The sequence below is a fragment of the Phascolarctos cinereus genome, unplaced genomic scaffold (genome assembly GCF_003287225.1).
Source record: "Phascolarctos cinereus isolate Bilbo 61053 unplaced genomic scaffold, phaCin_HiC Scaffold_5;HRSCAF=322, whole genome shotgun sequence".
NCBI classification, from domain to species: domain Eukaryota; kingdom Metazoa; phylum Chordata; class Mammalia; order Diprotodontia; family Phascolarctidae; genus Phascolarctos; species Phascolarctos cinereus.
In genome coordinates this window covers 27,040,344-27,061,092 of record NW_027555958.1, presented here as the reverse complement: position 1 = coordinate 27,061,092, position 20,749 = coordinate 27,040,344, and the positions used below count along the sequence as shown (strand labels likewise).

The window sequence follows — 20,749 nt, the reverse complement described above, 5'->3', positions numbered from 1 at the left end:
GGTCAATAATGTCAAATGTGCCAGAAACAGTCTATGACAATAATAACATATTGCTAGCATTCATGTAGTGCTTTCATGTTTGTAAACCACTTTACAGATACTACCTCATTTGATCCTCACCATAACCCTGGGAGGTCATTGCTATTATTATCATTTTACAGCTGAGGAAACGGAGGCAGAGGTTAAGTGACTTACCCAGGATCACATAGCTAGTAAGTGTCTGAGGCAGATTTGAATTCTGGTCTTCCCATTTCCAAGTGCAGTACTCTATTTACTAGAGGTCAAGAAGAATGGAGACTGAGAAAAGACCATCATCAAATTTAGCTCTGAAGAGATCATTGGTAACTTTGGAGAAAACAGTTTCAGTTTATTGATGAGGTTGGATGCCAGCATGGTTATGCGAGTGAGAGCTAGTTCTAGAAATGTGGTCAGGAAAGGAAGTCGAGATGTAGGATGCTAGTGAGGAGGATAGTTGGGCCAGGAGAAGGATTTTTAAAGTACAAAGAAGACCTGGGCTTGTTTGTAGACAACATGGGAAAGAATCAGTAGTAACTAATATTCAAATCATGTTTCTGATGCTAGCTAGGTGTGGGACAGTGGGGATAAGGTCACTTAATTAATGTCTTCTAGTCTCTGGGTCATTATCTGTAAAATGGAGATGAAGATACGAGTCAAACTAACCTCTTAGGGTTGCTCTGGAGTTCAAAGGAAATAATGCAAATTACTTTATAACCTTTAAAAGATATGTAAATGTAAAATGGGAAAGATGATACCTCTTACCTTATCTGAACAACTCAAATTTTTCAGAAGCCCTATTTGACATGGACTTCTCTTAGAACATTTTCTTGACTTGATCCAGAAAATCAAAATGAAGCCTGTCTGAACAGTAGGTTGTCTCTAAGCTTTACTAGCCTGTTGGGCTGTTAATACAATCTCAGTTTTAATCAGTATAAATTGCACAACATTTTTTTTTAAATTAAAAGAATAGGAAAGAAACCTTCATTATGTTTCTGTTATTGGGACGTGGTCTGAGTGTATTTGCATTTGTTTGACTGCTGGTACCTTTAGCCAGATCCTAACTTGGGACCAACTAGAATCAGGCATAATTGTTATTATGTCTTAGGTGAAGAAACAGATATTGGACGAAGAAATCTATTGTTCTCCGGAGGTCACTGTTTTGTTGGCTTCATATGCTGTCCAGGCTAAGGTGAGTGTGCAGAACTGATGTCTTTATTTTTAGTTTGTTTTTTTTTAGTTTAAGCTTAATGTCAGTGAAAAGTTGAATATTGCTTTTTACTGGGTATAAAAAAACCACACACACCCACTGAATGTTTACTCTAAAGAAACATGGTAATTATGTAAATAACCTACTTGAGGAGGATGAAATACATTCAGTCAGTTCAGGTCTTTTTTTTTTTTCAGTTATGTCTGACTTTTTATGCCTGCATTTAAGGTTTACTAGGCAAAGATGCTAGAATGGGTTGCCATTTCCTTCTTTGGCTCATTTTGCAGATGAGAAAACAGAGGCAGATGGGATTAAGTGACTTGCCTACGGTCACACAGCCAGTAAGTATTTGAGGTTGGATTTGAACTCAAGAAGATGAATCTTTCAGGACTCCAAGACTGGCGCTCTATGCACTATGGCGCCACCTAGTTGCCCTTCAAATATCTTCAGGGCTGTCATAGAAAGGTAGGGTTGGAATACAGTTATCCTTTCCACATCAGGACTTTCCCCATCAAGTTACTATATATTGCTGGTCAGCATAAGAAATAAAATGGGAATTTTTGGGGAGTTTTGTGGGAGCTGCAGACGACATGTGAAGGCCAGCAGATGACACAGAAAAAGTATAGAAACTCAAAAATGCATTTACACTATGTTTAATAGGAATGTAAATGTATAGCCTATGTGAGATTGTGCGCCATCTTGGGGAGGGTGGTGCAGAGGAAGGGGGAGAAAAATTTTAAACTCAAAAGCATATGGAAGTGATTGTTGATAAATCAAAATAAATTAATAAAAACTTTTTAAAAATGCATTTACACATACACACATAAAATCGTATATCAACATGTTTTATCTTTTCATATCATAATAATTCAGACTTCTCTGGTACAAAAAGAGGGTCAAAAATTTTACAGGAATTATTTAGCTCGCAGGGGTGCTGCGCCCCTAACACCCCCCTCCCCCCATGTGGAAAGGGTAGCTGTAGTGGATTAGAGAGCTGGTCTTGGAACCAGGAAGATCGGGGTTCGAGTTCCCCCTCTGACGCTCACTGGCCATGGGACCCTGAGCCAGTCACTTAATCTCTTGTGCCTTCTATGCAGCTCCTAAGTCTGAGCTGTGGAGAAGGTGCCGACCTGCACTGGTAAAGTGAGTCTCCTCCCCTGGGGAGCTCTCTACACCAGTGAAATCCCAGGTCCCTGTTTCTACCTTGACTGTACAGGAGGCAGTTCTTCGGCTCTTGGAGCTTCAGAAAGAGATTGCCAGCTCTAGGATTAAATGTCTTGAGTCTGGTAGATAGCGCTTTGTAGCAGTTTTGTGAAGGAACATTTGGTAAAATAATAATAATAATAATAATAATAATAACAACAACAACAACAACGGCATGTTAACCTAGTGCTTTACAAATATTATCTCACATGATCTTCACAGCATCCCTGAGAAGTAGATGCTTTTATGGTCCCCATTTTACAGAATAGGAATCGGAGGCAAACAGGTAAAATGACTTGCCCCGGGTCACACAGCTAGTACATGTCTGAGGTCCTGTTTCTTCCTGACTCCAGGTCTAGCGCTCTGTTCACTGCTGCTTAGCTGCTTCATTTCTACCGAGTTGTTCAACTTTAAATTCCGGGTCTCTCAGCAACATTTGGCCCAAAGGGGACTCCCCTTCAGCGTATCACCACCTGGTCTCAGTCGTCATCACCTTAGGTGCTCTGGGGCAGCCGTGGAGTAGAGGCCGCCTGGGCGGTCCTCAGGCCTTTGCCTCAGCCTTTATCCCTGCAGAGCCTGGATTATTGTGGCAGCCCTTCATAGCCTAGCCCCCTCCCACCTTTGCAGTCTTCTTGCACTTTCTGTTCCCAGGCCTGCTCTTCAGTCCAGGGACACTGGCCTTCTGGCGACACGCTGTCAGGCAGTGAGATGGTGAACTAAACAGAAGAATGGACTGCAGCCAGGAGGACCTGGAGGTCAGCTCTTTTTCTCAGATACTTCACTAGCTGTGTGACCCTGGGCGAGTCACGTAACCTCTGTTTGCCTCAGTCTTCTCATCTGTAAAATGGGGATACCGATAGCACCTACCTTCCAGGGTCGTTGTGAGGATCAGATGAGCTAGTAATTGTGAAGTGCTTAGCGTGGTGCCTGGCCCAGAGTAGGGGCTATACAATTGTTCATGGTTTTTATTATCTCAGAGCTCTGGGAATTTCCTCTGCCTGTCCCCCTTGCCGGGAGTGTTCTCTGTTCTCAGCTCTGTCTGCTGACTTCCTTGGCTTCTTGAAAGCCTCAGTTACAATCCCAGTCTTTTATAGGAAGCCTTCCCCAGCCCTGATTGGTTCCAGTACCTTCCCTCTGCTAATCATCTCCCACTTGTCCTGCATAGAGCTTGTGTGCACACCTTTGACTACGTGTAGTCTGCCTCCTTAGATTGTAGGCTCCTTTTGCCTTTTTTGTGTCCCAGCACTTAGCACGGTGCCTGCCCACATAATGGGTCTTTCACAGATGTTTACTGATTGATCCTCAAGCTAAATGGAGTCTTGCTTCTATTTCAGTATGGTGACTATGACCCTAACTTTCACAAGCCAGGCTTCCTAGCCCAGGACGAGCTGTTGCCCAAAAGAGTGAGTATCGAGAAGGTTTCTTACATTTCTCACGCTTTTGAATTCTGCCCACTTTGAGGCTAAGAGATGCCAAGAGGCATTCCTAAGGAGGGGAGGGGATTCCCTTAATTTTACTGACCTCTGTGCTCTCCTTCCAATCCTTCAAAGCCTCTTGAAATTCCCACTTCCTCTGTGAAGCTTTTCCCACCTGCTCCAGCCAATACTGATTTTTCTCTCTTCTGACTTTTAAGAGGACTCATTTTCTGACCTCTATGTTTTGTCATTCAGTGGTATTTAATTTTGTACTTTAGTACAGAGGCTCTTAACGTGGGGTCCATGTACCCTCAAGAGTCTGTGGATAGATTTCAGGGCCTGTGAACTTGTAACTTTAAACATTTTTATAACTTCATTTCAGCAAAATCACTTTCTTTTGTAATTCTGTGTATTTATTTTATGGACTTAAAAACATGATTCTGTTGGGGCAGCTACATGGCACAGTGGCTAGAGCTCCAGCCTTGGAGTCAGGAGGATCTAAGTTCAAATCCAGCCTCAGACACTTGACACTTACTAGCTGTGTGACCTTGGGCAAATGACTTAACCCCGATTGCCCCACTAAAAAAAACAAAAAATAAACAAAAACATGATTCTGAGAAGGGATCTGTAGGCTTCACCAGACTGCCTGAAGATTCCATGATACAAAAAAGTTAAGAACCACTGCTTTAGCATATATTATTCTTTTTTTAAAATCTAAAAATTTTTTTTTATTAATTTATTTTGATTTATCAACAATCACTTCCATAAGCTTTTGAGTTTTAAATTTTTCTGTCCCTCTCTCTCTACTCATATATTGTTCTATATTTGCTACTTGGTCTAGTATTTTTTATTTAATAGTATTTTATTTTTTCCAGTTACATGTAAAGACAATTTTCAACAAATCCTGAGGACTTGGGGCTTTAAAGTGCAGTTGCTCATAAGCCCATACCCAGTGGCCCAGTGACTGTCAATTAGCCTTGGGAGTTAATTAGCTTTTCCAAAGGAGATGGTCTCCAAGGTGGTAATAGAGTTGGTACAAAACAAGTCTTCCCAAAAGGCTGGAACGCCATCTCCCACAAGTATGTACGGTGTCCAGGGGAACGTGGGCTTAGGCTTTGAGGCCTTCTGTGGCGAAGGGGTGACTCGTAGCTCTTGGCACTGGAAGTCCCTTTCCCTTTGTGGAGTCTTCCTCATGCTACTCTTTGGTGTTGTCTGCCGGGCTCTGCAAGTCACAGGCTTTCTTTAGTAGGTCTAGTTTTGACTCTCAGGGTGTTTTTCAGCTCCCGGTGCAGATACTGTCAGCGGTCACTGCTGCTTTGGGGACACTGTCACTGATGCTGGTGAGAAGTCCGAGTCTTCTGAACTTTTAAAGTTCGCTGGGTCATCCGTTGGTCAGTGTGGCAGGGGAGTGGAACCCCCTTCCCTCTGGCACAGGGGCAAAGATCAAAGGCCTCTCAAGGTGCTTCCAAGCCAGGAAGCTCTCAAAGCAATTGCTGGAATAATTGCTTCAGAACCACCTTACTGTATGATATATAGGCCCAGAGGTGTGCTTGATTCTTTCTTCCAATCCCAATACATTTCTTTTTGGTTGGACTTCATCCAATGGCTTAGAAGCATTTCCCTCTTCCCAAATTGATTAAAGATTTATTCATACCATGCTTATGCCTTTGATTGGTTGATCAGTTCGTTATGAGATGTATGGACCTTCTGTGTTTAATTGGGGTGGGGTGGACACAGTCTTAGACTCTCTTCCCAGTTTCTGCCATCCTCAGTCAGGTAGCTGGAGTGCTTTTGGCAAAGTGTGCATTAGGAAGGATGTTGACAAGCAGCACATGTCCAGGAGGGCACCTGGGTTGGCATGAGGATCAGTCAGAGGAGCTGAGGACTTTTAGTCTGGAAAAGAGACTTTGTGGGGCCTCCTACCTATCTTCAGACCTTTGAAGAGCTGTCGAGTGGAGAGGGCAGAGGCTGGTTCTGCTGAGGCCTAGGGGCAGAAGGAGAAGGGGGGGCACTTTGGGGAACTGGATTGGAGCACAAGGCTGACGTTGCAGAGCCTCAGAGCTATCTCCAAGTGAAGCAGTGTAGGCCTTGTCACTGGAGGCCTTTGTTCAGAGGTTCGACAGTGACTTGTGTGGGACGCTGGCCAGGAGGGCTCTCCTTACGTTTCCTCTGAGGGGTCTTCCAGCCCTAGCATTCTGTGGCTCTAGGCTACATGCTTTCCACCATGGACTGCGTGAGTGCCGTGTCACACGGAGGGACTAGGCTCTGGGGAGTGAAAGATGTGAATGGCAGGCAAAGCAGTGCGCCTTGTCTGGGTTTTGTGTGTGTGTGTGACTGCTGGCTGAGAAGGAGGCCAAAGGTCATCCTTTTGTTCGTTGTTGGTGAATCTCGTTGGCAGGTTTCTGTAAGTGTGGGAATCCTTTCCCCCACAGACACTGAGTGCATTGGTGGGCAAGTGTGACCCAGACTTATGTATAGACTGTAGTGTATTTATTATTCCTGTACTTGCTTTAATATATAATACCTGTTTTTTTTCTTTGCCTTATTGTTGAATAAATGATTATCTAATCATTTACTAAAAGTGTTATTATGGTAAATGGCTGATTTTGTGTAAATATGAGCACATCAGTGGAAATTTGAGAGCTGAAGGGGTGAAAAGGGGGAATATATTCTTCCATAACAGGGTTACCTCTAGGTATTTGAGAGAGTAGAAGCGTGGTCCTTTCCTGCAAACTCAGACCTGTTAGTGGGAGGGCAGGCTGGAGCGAGTAAGCCAGTCTAGGGTATCCATATAACCTGGCAGGGAGGCATGAGCTGCTGAAGTGGGTGACCACCCCTTACCCCCTCTTCTGTTACATCTAGTAAGGACCCAGCAGGGAATAGGGCATTTTTTTTTTACCTCTTAGGACTGTTGTGAGGGCCAAAAGAAAAAGCGTGCTCTGTGAGAGACAAATGCTAGCTCTTATTATGAATAAAACTATCCTGCAATGAAAATTACTCAGAGCAGTTGCTGTTGGGGCTGAGTAGAATAAGGATGAGGAGGAGGGTGATAAGGCTGAGAACGAAGATAATGATGAAGAGGAGGAGGAGGAAGATGGTGATGAAGAGGATAATCATGTGGAGGAGGAAGAGGAGTGGGCGAAAGAGGAGGAGAAATATAATTTGGAGGAGGAGGGTGAGAATGGGGATGAGGATAATTATAAGGAGGAGGATGAGGATGAGGAGGATGATAATATTTTCATCTTTACTTAGCAGAAGAAGCTTTTCCTCTTTTTTTTTTTTTTTTTTGGTGAGGCAATTGGGATTAAGTGACTTTTCCAGAGTCACACAGCTAGGAAATATTATGTGTCAGGCTGGATTTGAACTCGGGTCCTCCTGATTTCAGGGCCAGTGCTCTATCCACTGAAGCTTTTCCTTCTCAGAAGTCTCAGTTCTTCTTTTTCCTGGCAGGTCGTCAAGCAGTATCAGATGACAGTCCACATGTGGGAAGAAAAGATAACAGCCTGGTATGCAGAGCACAGGGGGATTGCCAGGTAGGGAAACACAACACACTTTAGAAGACCATGGGCATAATGCTGAACTGTTTGAAGCTATTGAAGTCAAGGCAAGGCAAGTAGCATTAATTAAGCACCTGTGGTGTTCCAGGCCCTGTGAAGACTATTTTTGGATTGGTTGCCTAGTGGTTTACAAAATGTGATTATCCTGGATCCTCAGTAAAATACTGTCATCAGGGTTTTTAAGAGCCCTGAGAGGACCCCTTCTTCGTGAGATAATATATATAAGGTGATTTGCATGTATAAATGCTAGCTATTGCTATTATCATTTATTGTATATTATTATTAATGATAGGTGACATGATGCTTAGCAGAGAGAGGTTTGCTAGTGGCTTCCTTTTTGGTCCTTCAATAGTATTGTGAAGTTAGAACTATATGGCATCTGTAGGATTCACCAGGAGTGAAACTCAGAGAGTCACTTGCTCATTGTCAAACACTAGCATTGCTAGGGCTAAGAAGAGCCCAGGTTTCTTTTCATTTTGAGTCCAGGACTCTCAACCACCCTGCTCAGGCTCGGGACCCCCTTAGCTCCTGCCAAATCTCATGTCATTGCACCTAGTGTTTTATTGAGGATTCCTTGTGTTGAGAATGCTCAGGGAAGATTATAACATCTTCTTAGCTGGGCAGAGAAGGAGGAAGACAGAATTGCACCTTCTTATGGAGGGGTGACTCATGTTTACATTGGCCCCCAGGGCTCACGTTCCCTAGACTGACCAACCTCCTGAGTGACTCATTCCAAGAACAAGTATTGGAGTGCTCAGGAAAACTAGCAGCCTGGGCATTTTAACAAAACCCTTATGCTCTCTGGTGTGATGCCTCACGTGCCCCATGACCAAGATCTCCCTGCTCACAATTTTAAGAATTAGAATATAACATCCAAATGAGATCATCATCTGTATAACATTTTAAGTTTTATAATGTGTATTACATGAGCCCACTTGAGCCATAAGTAGGTAGTTCAAGTATTATTATCCCCTTTTTAGAGATGAGAAAACTGAGGGGCAGAAGGTAAAGGAACCTGCCCAATTCTTCACCCAGCTAGTATGTGTAAGTGGCAGGATTTTCCTCATTCTGAGTCTAGCTCTCTATCTACCGTATCATGTCACCTCTCTGTTCTTGGGAAGGGCTTGAGGTGCCTGAGAAAGAGTATTGATAGGGTCAATTGAAGGGCAAGGATTCCACATCTCCATCATGGGAGAAACCCCGGGGTGGGGAGGAGAAGGGGGTGATAGGGGATGAGTTGGGAAGTAAAAGTTCTCCTAGTGAAGCTGCCCGTGTTACTCTTGTTCAGTCACACTCTCTTCTGAATAAACGTGTGTAAGGTGTGGCTGGAGGAACATCCCTAGGAGAACCAGTCCATGTACACACACCTCACAAGAGCTGTCCCTCCTGTACCAGTGTGTCTGCTCTGTTTCTTACTGATGCTAAGAGCCACATGGAAGGATTTAGTGAGCACTTGCAGAATTTTCTGGATATTGGAAAAGGATCTGGGAGAGAATGTTGGAGTGGTTTAGGGGAGGTGGCTCTTTCTCCTGGATGTGGGGAATGCTTCCACCTGAGGATTGGAGAAACAAATCCATCAGAAATTACTGTCAATTGTCAATTATTTTAGTTAAGATTTATTCATTCTCACTCATTCTTCTGTGCAATCATCTGTTTGTTCATCCATCCATCTGTTCAGTCATTCAACTAGTCTTTATTGTATGCTTGCTCTGTGTCCAGGACTGTGCTAGAAATTGGGAGAAGTACAAAAGAAATGTAAGACATTTTCCTTATCCTTTATGGTCTAGTTAGGAAAACCAGACACATCTACACAAAACCATCAAATAGCACATTGTATTACTATTACTGATATTTCTATTCTGTGGTTTCTGAAATGGAGCAACATGAGGGCCTCAGGATCATGCTATTCTTGTGAATCCTTACTTGAGAAGAGGCTCCTTTTGTTACTTATGGGATTCAGCCTCCTTGGATATTTATATGAAGCAGAGATTTGTTGTGCCTTTTCTCTAGAGTCGGTGAATCAACCAGCATTTATTGAATACTACAGAAAAAGTATTTTGCCAGCTCTCTTCTGGCAGAGACATGGGAGGCTGCCTGGCTGATGCTGGGGAAAGTAGGCTGGACCTGAAGTGAGGAGAGATGGGATTGGAATCCTCAGCTTGGTGCTTATTAGCTGTATGACCTTGAGGATGTAATTTACTTTTCCAAATCTCAATTGGTAATTAAAATGGGGGTAACAGTGCTTGTGCTAACTACCCTTCCTTTTCCTCTCAGATTCATAGGATCATAGATTTGGAGATGGAAGCGACATTGAAGGGCATTTAGTCCACAGTACTCTTTTTACGAATGAGGAAACTGAGGCTAAATGACTTGCCAGTGGTCACCACAGCTAGTATTTAAGGTGGGATGTGAACCCAGGTTTCTGGACTCCGAGCCCAGTGCTCCAAGGAAGACACTTTGTAAACCTTACATTGATATAGTGTTGTAGCTTATGAGCAGGAAGGGATTTCAGCGGTTAGAGTCTAATTCCCTTGTTTTACAGATGAGGAAATTGAGGCCTACCCAGAGGCTGGGTGACTTGCCTGAGATCACACAGAAGGAAGAAGTGGTAGAGACAGGGTCTGAAACCAGGTTCCCTGACTCCAAGTCCAGAGCTCCTTGCTGCTCTTCTGAAATAAGATACTAGATTCCCTTCATCTGTAATTATGGCAGTCGAAAGATGTAACAAGTTGTATTTACTTTTTTAAAACACCACTCAAACTAACTAGAAGCTGACTGAATTAAAAATATGATTAAATCGAGGTAGTATAAAAGGGTAGGTTTTTGAAATAAGGTGATAGAAGTAATGTCTTCCTATCTTAGATTTTTCCTGAACTTTGTGTTTGTTTCCCAGGGATGAAGCTGAGATGAACTATCTGAAAATTGCCCAAGATTTGGCAATGTATGGTGTCAATTATTTCTCCATTGAAGTAAGTAATGTTTGCTCTTAAATGGGTCAGGCCATTATCTTCAGTTCCAGACATTTCATAAAAGCTGATTTTTTTTCAGGGTTATTTTGGGATTACCAGTGAAACACATCTGGAGGTGGTTTCCAGATTACTGCCACTTTTTCATTTGCAGACCCTTTTCCATGCTAGAAAATGTCAAATACCCTGAGAACATGTTAGATAACCAAGTTTCGGGTCTTGGAATTCCTGAAACTCTCAGCCTGAATAAATTGACTAGAGTAATTTTTTATAAAAACTATAAAGATCTGGTCTATATTATACTTTCTAATCCTGAATCCAGAAAAAAAAAAGCTGGAGAATACAGCTGGAGCTGTATTCATGGAAATCCATTTAAGGTCTTATCTGAGACTTTATTAATGGTATAGGGTATATGACGCTAGCCACTGTTGTAACCTGAGTTAATAACTGAAAGAAAATTGTATAAACATGAATAGAGGCAGAGACCTAGGACTGGTGTGGGACTTCCTTTGAAGGAATTGTTTTATTTTAGTTAAGATTTTCAGTTTCTCTCTGAAAGTCTTCCACCTTAACACAGCATCAAGGAGGTCCTGCATTCCCAAAGCCTGTGCTGTAGGTCTGCAAGCTCTGGCAAGTTCAGCTGAATTGGGAAGGCTCTGAAAAGGAGTCCAGTGATTAGCTAATTATGGCTGCCATCAGAGGTTCTGCTTAATGAAATACAGAGAGGCTCATTACTGGAAAGGTGCCTGCCGGGGAAGCGGCTTCTTCATTAGCAGCCACTTTGACCAAAGGGTTTTTAGTCATCACTGTTGGCTGGAGTATGCCGCCAGTGAGGCCACAAAGAACCCATGGGGTTCAAGATTTCATTTTGTTTGTGGGAAGGAAAGTTAGTGAAAGGATGCTTTATTCTTTTTTTTTTTTAAATATAAATTTATTTATTTTTAGTTTTCAACATTCACTTCCACAAGTTTTTGAGTTCCAAATTTTCACCCCATCTCCCCCCTTCCCCCACCCCAAGATGGCATGCATTCTGAATATCCCTTCCCCTAGTCTGTCCTCTCTTCTATCTCTCTCCCCTTCTCTTATCCCTTTCCCCTTCTATTTTCCTGTAGGGCAGGATAGACTTCTATACCCCATTTCCTGTATTTCCTATTTCCCTGTATCATGTGAAAACACTTTTTTTTAAACATATGTTTTTAAAACTTTAGGTTTCAAATTTTCTCTCTTCCTCCCTCCCCACCCACCCTCATTGAAAAGGCAAGCAACTCAATACAGGTTGTACATGTGCAGTTATGCAAAACACGTCCATAGTAGACATGTTGTGAAAAACTAACTCTATTTCCCTTAATCCTATCCTGCCCTCCTATTTATTCTATTCTTTCTTTTGACCCTGTCCCTCCTCAGAAGTATTTACTTCTGATTACCCCCTTTCCCAATCTGCCTTTCTCTCTATCATCCCCCTGCTGTCTTGTCACCTTCTCCCCCTATTTTCCTGTAGGGTAAGACAGATTTCCATACCCAATTGAATGTGTATGTTATTCCCTCCTTAAGACAAATCCTATGAAGAATAAGATTCACTCATTCCCTCTCACCTTCCCCCGTTTCCCTTCCACTGTAAGAGACTTTTCTTTTCTGTTTTTTTTTGTGAGATAATTTACCCCATTCCACCTCTCCCTTTCTTCTTCTCCCAGTATCATCCTCTCTCATCCCTTAATTTTATTCTCCAGATATGACCCCTTAATCTTCAGCTCACTCTGTGCCCTCTATCTATCTATCTACATATACATACATATAATTTTTTTCCTCCAACTACCCTGATACTGACGAAGGTCTCATGAATTATAAATATCATCTTTCCATGCAGGAATGTAAACAGTTCAATCTTCATAAGTCTCTTATGATTTCTCTTTCCTGTTTACCTCTTCATGTTCCACTGGAGTCCTGTATTTGAAAGTCAAATTTCCTATTCAGCTCTGGTCTTTTCATCAAGAATCCTTGAAAGTCCTCTATTTCACTGAATGACCATTTTTTCCCCTGAAGGATTTATACTCAGTTTTGCTGGGTAGGTGATTCTTGGTTGTAATCCCATCTCCTTTGCCCAAGGATGCTTTATTCTTCACGCCCCCAATGACTGATCTCCATCTCCCCACTAAGCTGCTCCAGGGTTGAGGAGCTTGTGGCCTTCTAGGTCTTTGGGTTCGGCCTTTTGACAGAGTCCGAGTTTTACAGAACAAACTCTTTTAGTAAGAGCATTTGTTCTGTGAAGTTTGGATTCAGTCAAAGGGCCACACTTGAGGATCTATTTCAGTTTCTTCATCTGTAAAATGGGGAAAAAAGTCCTAGGGTTGTTGAGAAGAAAATATTTGTAAGAGCTGGCAATTTGTTATATTTGCATTGCCAATTTGTATTACAAAAAATTTGTAAAAATGCTGGCTATTATTATTATTGTATATTGTTATTATTATTATTGTTGTTGCTATAAATTATTAATGATCACCCGGTTGGTGATCATTCTTCTTTTAGCCTAAATTGGGTCTGGCATGGATCGTGTGAGTAGAGTTGCTATACATAACCATTATGAAGTCGCTAAATAGTCTGAAATGACTTTATTGTAATTTAATTCAGTTCAGTCCCACAAGCACTTATTACCTCTCTACTGTGTGCTAGCCATTGTGTTGAGCAGCACTGGGAATCCAAAGGCAAAAATGAAAACAGTCCCTGCCCTCCAGGAGCTTACGTTCTACTGGAGGTAAATGATGGGTACACAGATAAGTCCACACAGAGATGAGGACAAAGTAAACCGAGGCTTCTCTGAAGACTTCGATGCTGGTGACTGTCCCCTTCTCCTCTTTCTTGAGTGTCCGTACTGCTGCTGTCTCTTGGTTTTCCTTCCTGTGTGACTAAGCCTTCTCAGTCTCCTTTGCAGGGTCACCCTCTGTGTTTGTCTCTTCTGTGTAGGGATGCTCTAGCACTCTGCTGGATCTGCCTTCCTCTCTGCACATTCTCTTTCATTATCTCATCATCCCCCATGGATCTCTCTGCAGGTTACTCCCAGGTCTACATATTCAGATCTTATGTCTCTCCTGATCTTTAGTTCCACATCATTGACTGCCTCTGGATCTTGCCAGCTGGATGCCCCATAGGCATCTCACACTCGACATGTCCAAAACAGAATTCAGTGTTTCTCCCTAAACCCACTCCTCTTCCTAACTTCCCTGTTGAGGGTTCCACCATTCTCAGGGATGTAGCTTTGTAACCCAGGAATCATCCTTCATTCTTCTCTCATTCCCAGTTCCAATCATTTGTCAGATCGTATTGATTCTGCCTCCACAGCAGGTCTCATGTCTCTCCTCTTTTCCCTCTTACTTGACTATCACCCTAATTCAGACTATCACCCCCTCTCAAGTGGACTCATCACAACAGTCTGCTAGTTGGCTATTTTCCCTCTCTAATCCACCCTCTACACGGCCTCCACCAGGATGTTCGTCCAGCATAGGCCCTTACCTGCTCAAGAAGCTCCAGGGCTTCATCGGTGCCTTGAGGTGAAGACACAAGCTCCTCTTTTTGTCATGAGAGCCCTGGGTGATCTGCCCTCAGTATGTCTTTCCTGGATGGACTCTGGCAGGAGTTTCCCTCACGCACCGGACAACTCCCCGCAAACTGGCTTCCGCCATGTTCCCTTCACACCAGTGATGTCAAACACATGTAGAAATGGGGCCCTAAATCTGGGCATGAGGATCTCTGCTGGCCTCGGATAGACTGAGCTCTAAAATACAATAGTATTTATACTTGATTCTATTCTTACTTATGTTCTTAAATATGTCCCAGTTACCTTTCAGTTTGGTTTAGGTGTGTGCTGGACATCCCTGTTTGACCACACCCTCATCTCCTGCCTACATGTCTTTAACTCACAAAGACTGCCTCCTAACAGAGTAGTTGCTGTTAGCGCTCCCCTGAAATTGCTTTGCCATTAATTTGTGTATAGTTTGAATTTTCTTATACTTCTGCACACAAGAATTCCTCTCAGTAGAACGTAAACTCCTTGAGGTCAGGGGACTTTTTGGCTTTTCTCTTAATATCCTCAGAGTCTAGCCTTCTGCCTAGTGTATATAGTAGCTGCTTTATAAATGCTTGTTGAATGGAAGGGAACTAACTGGAAGATCCCTTGTAGGAGCTGACTCAAGGCTCAAAAGCTTTGAATAAAACTAAGGACTACTACTACTACCACCACCACCACCACTGCTACTACTACCACTACTACTACTACTGCTACTACCACTACTACCACCACCACCACCACTGCTACTACTACTACTACTACCACCACCACCACCACTGCTACTACCACTACTACCACCACCACCACCACTGCTACTACCACTACTACCACCACCACCACCACCACTGCTACTACCACTACTACCACCACCACCACCACACACCACCACCACTGCTACTACCACTACTACCACCACCACCACCACTGCTACTACCACTACTACCACCACCACCACCACTGCTACTACCACTACTACCACCACCACCACCACTGCTACTACCACTACTACCACCACCACCACCACTGCTACTACCATTACTACCACCACCACCACCACACACCACCACCACTGCTACTACTACTACCACCACTACCACCACTGCTACTACCACTACTACCACCACCACCACCACTGCTACTACTACTACTACTACCACCACCACCACCACTGCTACTACCACTACTACCACCACCACCACCACTGCTACTACCACTACTACCACCACCACCACCACCACTGCTACTACCACTACTACCACCACCACACACCACCACCACTGCTACTACTACTACCACCACTACCACCACTGCTACTACCACTACTACCACCACTACCACCACTGCTACTACTACTACTACTACTACTACTACTAGTACTACTACCACCACCACCACCACTACCACTACCACTACTGCTACTACCATCATTATTACCACTACTTTTATTACTACCACCTTGTGTTTACATAGGACGTTGTGTTTTTCAGAATTCTCTCAGATGTAATATTTTGATTAATCCTTCTAAGCACACGGTGAGGTAGGGAGGTTGGGCAGATGGGATTATGATCATTTAAGGAAGAAGATACGGGTCTTCAGAAAGCTTAAATGACTTCTCCAAGGTCACACAGAACTAACAAATGGAGGAATGGGGCTTGAGCCCAGGTCTTGTGACTCGTTATTCAGTGCCCTTCTTCCTTTGCACGGGACCTCTTTTCTTTGGATGTAATGGTGCAATGGCCTGGACTCATGTCTCTTGCTCCAGAGGATTCACCAGTCCCAAGGGAATGGCCTCTGCCCACACTGGCATTCAGGGTTATTCCGTGTCGCTCTAGTGTCTCAGGGAGAGTCGGGAATGTTAACTGGTGTTTATTAAGGGAAGATTTGCCTTGAATGAAAGGACGTGTTGTTAACCTAGGCATGTTTCAGTCAAGCTGTACCTTCACAATGCTTCTCCTTGTCTAACAGACCATGCTTTGAAGTTGTTCAGCCTTTTGATTTCAGGGATCAGTAACAGTTTGGCTCATGATTCTCTGGCTTGTGAACCTGTTAACGTTTTCCCTGGCATCTGCCCCCACAGTTATGTCTGACATGTCAGGGCAGCTCCAGCATACCAGTAGGCTGGCTCACTTCCTGCCCAGTTTTAATCTAGGCAGGTACTGCTTCAGGGTACCAGCGTGCAAGCTGTTTTGTTCTCCTTGTAGCTTCATATAGCAGAACTCAAAAATCAGGGGCACATGTGGAGTTTTAGAAACCTCACCTTCTGCTATAGGAATATCAGTGTTGAATGCATGGAAGTAAGTCAACAAGCATTTATTTAGCACCTAATGTGTGCCAGGCAGGAAGCTAGGTGGCACAGTGGACAGAGGGCCAGGCCTGGAGTCAGGAAGTCTCAGCTTCCTGAGTTCAAATCTGGCCTCAGACACTTATTAGTTATGTGACTCTGAGCAAATCAGTTAACCCTGCTTGCTCTCAGTTTCCTCATCTGTCAAATGAGGTGGAGGAGGAAACAGCAAGGCACTCCAGTATCTTTGCCAAGAAAACCCCAAATGGGGTCACAGAGAGTCAGACATGACTGAAAAACGGCTGAACAAGAACAACAACAGTGTGCCAGGCACTGGGTTAAGCTCGGGGATACAAAGACAGGCAAAAATGGTTCCTGCCCTCAAGAGGTTCACATCTAACGGGAGAGACAACATGTAAAAAATGATGTACTTACAAGAGATATACAGGATAAACTGGAGGTAATCTCAGAGTCAATAATCAGTTATTAAGCACCTACTAAGTGCCAGGCATTGCGCTAAAGCCTGGAGGTACAGAAAAAGGCCAACATTATTTTAATTTTTTTTTAAGGCAATTGGGGTTAAGTGACTTGCCCAGGGTCACACAGCTAGTAAGTGTCAAGTGTTTGGTCTGAGGCCAGATTTGAACTCAGATACCCCTGACTTCAGGGCTGGTGCTCTATCCACTGTGCCACCTAGCTGCCCCCTTTAAAAAAATTTTAAATGTTTATTTTAAATTCCAAATTCTCTCCCTCCTCCATCCATTGAGAAAATAAGGGATAATGATATCGATTACACATATGAAGTCATGCAAAACATATTTCTACTTTAGCCATGTTATAAAAAAAGAATGCTAAATAAAGAAAAATGATATACTTCAGTCTGCACTCAGAGCTCATCACTTGTCTCTCTGGGGGTAGATAGCATTTTTCATCATGGGTCCTTTGGCATTGTCTTGGGTCATTGTCTTGATCAGAGGAGCTAAGTCTTTCACAGGTGATCATACTTACAACATTGCTGTTACTGTGCGCAGTGTTCTCCTCACTTCACTTTACATCAGTTCGTGTAAGCCTTCCCAGGTTTTTCTGAAACCATCTTGCTCATTATTTCTTACAGCACAGTAGTGCTCCATTACAATCATATGCTGCAACTTATTCAGCCATTGCCTAATTTATGGACATCCCTTCAATTTCCTATTCTTTTCCACCACAAAAAGAGCTGCCATAAAAATTTTGTAAGGTCCTTTTCCATTTTCTTGGATTTCTTTGGGGCACAGACCTTGGAGTGACATTGCTGGGTATTATAGCCCTTTGGCTATAAAAATTTTAAATTGTTCTCCAGAGTGGTTGGACCAGTTCACAGTTCCACCAACAATGCATTGGTGTCCCTGTTTTTCCACATCCTCTCTAGCATTTGACATTTTCCTTTTCGGTCACATTAGCCGGTCTCATAGGCGTGAGGTGCTGTCAAAGAGCTTACATTCTCATGGGGAAGATACCATACAAACAACCATGTACAGACAAGGTGGATACTGGGTGTATTAGAAGTCACTCTAATGTTGATTTCTTTGCCGTAGCAGATTGTCTTTTTAACCCCTACACTCTGCATTTGGTTCTTTTGCAGCAAAATAAAAGCCACACAGATCTCTTGCTTGGTGTAGATGCTAAAGGGATCCATGTCTACAGCGTCAATAACCGGTTCTCTCCAAACAAATCTTTTGAGTGGAGCGCAATCAGAAACATTTCCTACAGTGAGAAGGAGGTGAGTGGGGAAGACTGGGCCTTCCATGCTTTGTGACAGTGTGGCAGCCTGTTTGGGCCCTGAGAGGAGAGAAAATTAGTCATTCTTATTTAGAGGGGCATGCAAAAAAAAAAAGGGAGGGAAAATAACCTAAGGAAAGACACAGAGCTTCCGAGGGACCCCAGCCTCTGCTGCCCCATCTCTGAGACAAGACCGATGATCATACTCTGCTTGTGCTGCCCGCTGGGGCAAGTCGTAACCCTTTCTTCGACATGTTTCCCATCAGAAGGCTTGAATGGAGATTTGGTAACAGGAGGCGGATTTACAAAGACCCACTTGGCTTCATGAGTCAGAACAAGGGGTTGGGAGCCAAGGTCGCCGATGGCAGTGAACAAAGGAAGTGGAGACCATGTTCTTTAAGCTCAAATATCACAGGGCAGGAGAGGGTGATGGGAGGGAGATGGCCTGAGGGAAAACCTGCTCAGAGCTGGGAGCCAAGTTCCCTGGATCCGAGCGATGGACTGGGGCCTGTCCTAGCAGGTTACATTTTCGGACACGGCAAATCAGGGCTTGGTTGGTTGTTTGGGGATTGTCTGGACTGAAGGAAGTGACGGAGAAAATATGTCCCATGCGGCCCCAAGCTGGTTGTTAAACGTTCACCAGCACACCATTGTAGATCTCTCTCTAACTCCTAGGAAGCTCCCTTATGGTGGGGCTCTCAGGTTGGCTTGCTGTTTCTGAATCTCCCCACTGTCTCTGCATTAATCTCAATTCTCAGCCTAACCAAGTGAAGCGTGGAAAACCAGATGTGGAACTGCAGTTCCCAACCCCACACGCTATGGGAGCCCCCAATCTTTGGGGAATGAGCGAATGAACTTTTCAGACCAGATACTGCTTTCGGCTTTTGTGTTTCTTCTGCTTATATTCACTTTCTCCTCTGGCTATGGTCGCATGCCTACTGGGTTGTTTGTGTGGCTAACAGCAGATGACGCTAACGCGTGGGAGCTCAGTGCTGTTCTCCACAATGTGCAGTTTCACGTTGGCACTTCTAGCTCCTGATGCGAGGTCCACCTGGGCCATACCCTTGGTAGCTGGTGTGGAAGGGCACCCACCTGGCCAGATGTGCCTGGTAACTCTCTTGTCATGGGGCCATGAGCCTCTGCTGTCCCTCCTCTTGGAGCCCCCTGGTCGGGATTGCCCCACAGAGAGCTCCGACCTTCTGAGGACCTCCTCACCTTCTTAATGACAGTGTTTTCCTCTCTCCACCAGTTAACAATTAAGCCTCTTGACAAAAAGGCAGAAGTTTTCAAGTTCTTTTCCTCACAGCTGAAGGTGAATAAGTTGGTAAGCAGTGACCCCGTTCATATCTTCTGTCAGTTACCCCATTTAAAAAAGAAAAAAAACCCAAACAAGCTGATGGGGTGAAGTCAGGAGGTCTGTTACTGATGTAGTTCGAGGAATGTTCTTTGTAGCAGTAGGGCAAGAAGAAGACGTGGAAGGTGTAAAGCACAGGCAAAGGAGAAACAAAATCACTCTTTCCTAATGTTTGCGTAGAGAGCCCTAAGAGTCAACAAAACAAATCAATTCAGCCCAAGGACCAAACCCTTCTGTCTGAATTCTAGGCCAGAAATGGAATTCTGCCTCTCTTCCCTGGTTTAGCCATGGTTTTTCTGTTTGCGTGAAGATAAACAATAATTGTTTGCTCATAGGGCTTAGGGACATGGAGTTTAAAAAGCATTGGAGACCCTCAGAAGCAGTAACGTGTTGGGGCATTATGTTTAAACCAGCCTATTCCCAAGCTGCGAGATCAGTTCAGCAACGTTCATGGTGGCCCCAGCACAGTTTTGACAAGATACTTTGCCACTGAGTGCTGACCCCTGTGCCTGTTCTCATTGCTGGCGGAGAGGCTGAGGATGGTAGCTTGTTTGAGCTTAGGAGTTCTGAGCCACAGGAGGGCTAACGCTGAGTGGGGATACCGCTAAGTGTGATGCCAGTACGGTGAGCCTCCTGGAGAAAGGGGCCACCAGGCCACCCACCTGCCCAAGGACGGATGAACCAGGTCAGAACTGGGCAGGTTGAACCTTGCTAATGAGCAGTGGGACCAGCCTGGTTGCTGGCCTTCCAGCCTAGGTCAGATGGGGAGATCTAGTGTCTGGGGGAAAAAAGAGAAAGAAAGAAAAATAATTGTATCCATAATGACCTTGAAAAGCTTTGGAGTGGTTGTGCCTTGGGCATGGCAACAATGTATGAAGTACTAAGTTGTGATGGAGTCCTTAGGTGGGGGAGCATGAGGCCAAAAAGGTGGAGGGCGAAAGGGAATGAAGGAAGAAATAGATGTCTGGGGGAGAACACAGCTGGTCACCTTCCCACTGACCACAGAGGGAGTGAATTGGATTACAGGATAATGGGAAATGGCCAACTGGCTGCAATTTCTTCCTATGGATTTCAGAACAGTCTTTTAGGAAATATTTAAGTGTCTACTTTGGCCAGGCAAGGGATACAGAGACCAAAGTGAAAGAATTTCCGCCCTCAATGAACTAACAGTCTGTTGGGGGGAAATGTTGTGAACAATGAGAAGTAAATAGAAACTAGAGACTGATTTCCAGGGGTGGGGATGGTGAGGCATTTGCAATAGGAGGAGGTCGTAGCTGGTCCCTGAGCTGAGCCTTGATTGAAGCTGGTTTCAGACTAGGTGGCCTTTGTGGGTTTGGGGGGAGGGAGTGTGGGGAGAGGTGGGGGATGGGGTCCTCTAGGTCCTCTTTCAGCTCTAGATTTATGGTCCCAGGTTCGTCTGAGTCTGATTCC

General features: G+C 44.1%; 1 protein-coding gene across 4 annotated transcripts in view; it reads left to right on the top strand.

The window, feature by feature from the left end:
- Positions 1-20,749, top strand: part of LOC110222193 (merlin-like) — a 64,018-nt gene that overhangs the window by 23,340 nt on the left and 19,929 nt on the right. For all 4 annotated transcript variants that reach the window (XM_021007086.2, XM_021007083.2, XM_021007078.2 and 1 more), the window contains 6 exons: positions 1,124-1,207; positions 3,763-3,831; positions 7,294-7,376; positions 10,294-10,369; positions 17,828-17,965; positions 19,214-19,288. In XM_021007086.2, the coding sequence (XP_020862745.1) occupies positions 1,124-1,207; positions 3,763-3,831; positions 7,294-7,376; positions 10,294-10,369; positions 17,828-17,965; positions 19,214-19,288 (525 nt within the window). The remainder of the gene's footprint in view (positions 1-1,123; positions 1,208-3,762; positions 3,832-7,293; positions 7,377-10,293; positions 10,370-17,827; positions 17,966-19,213; positions 19,289-20,749) is intronic.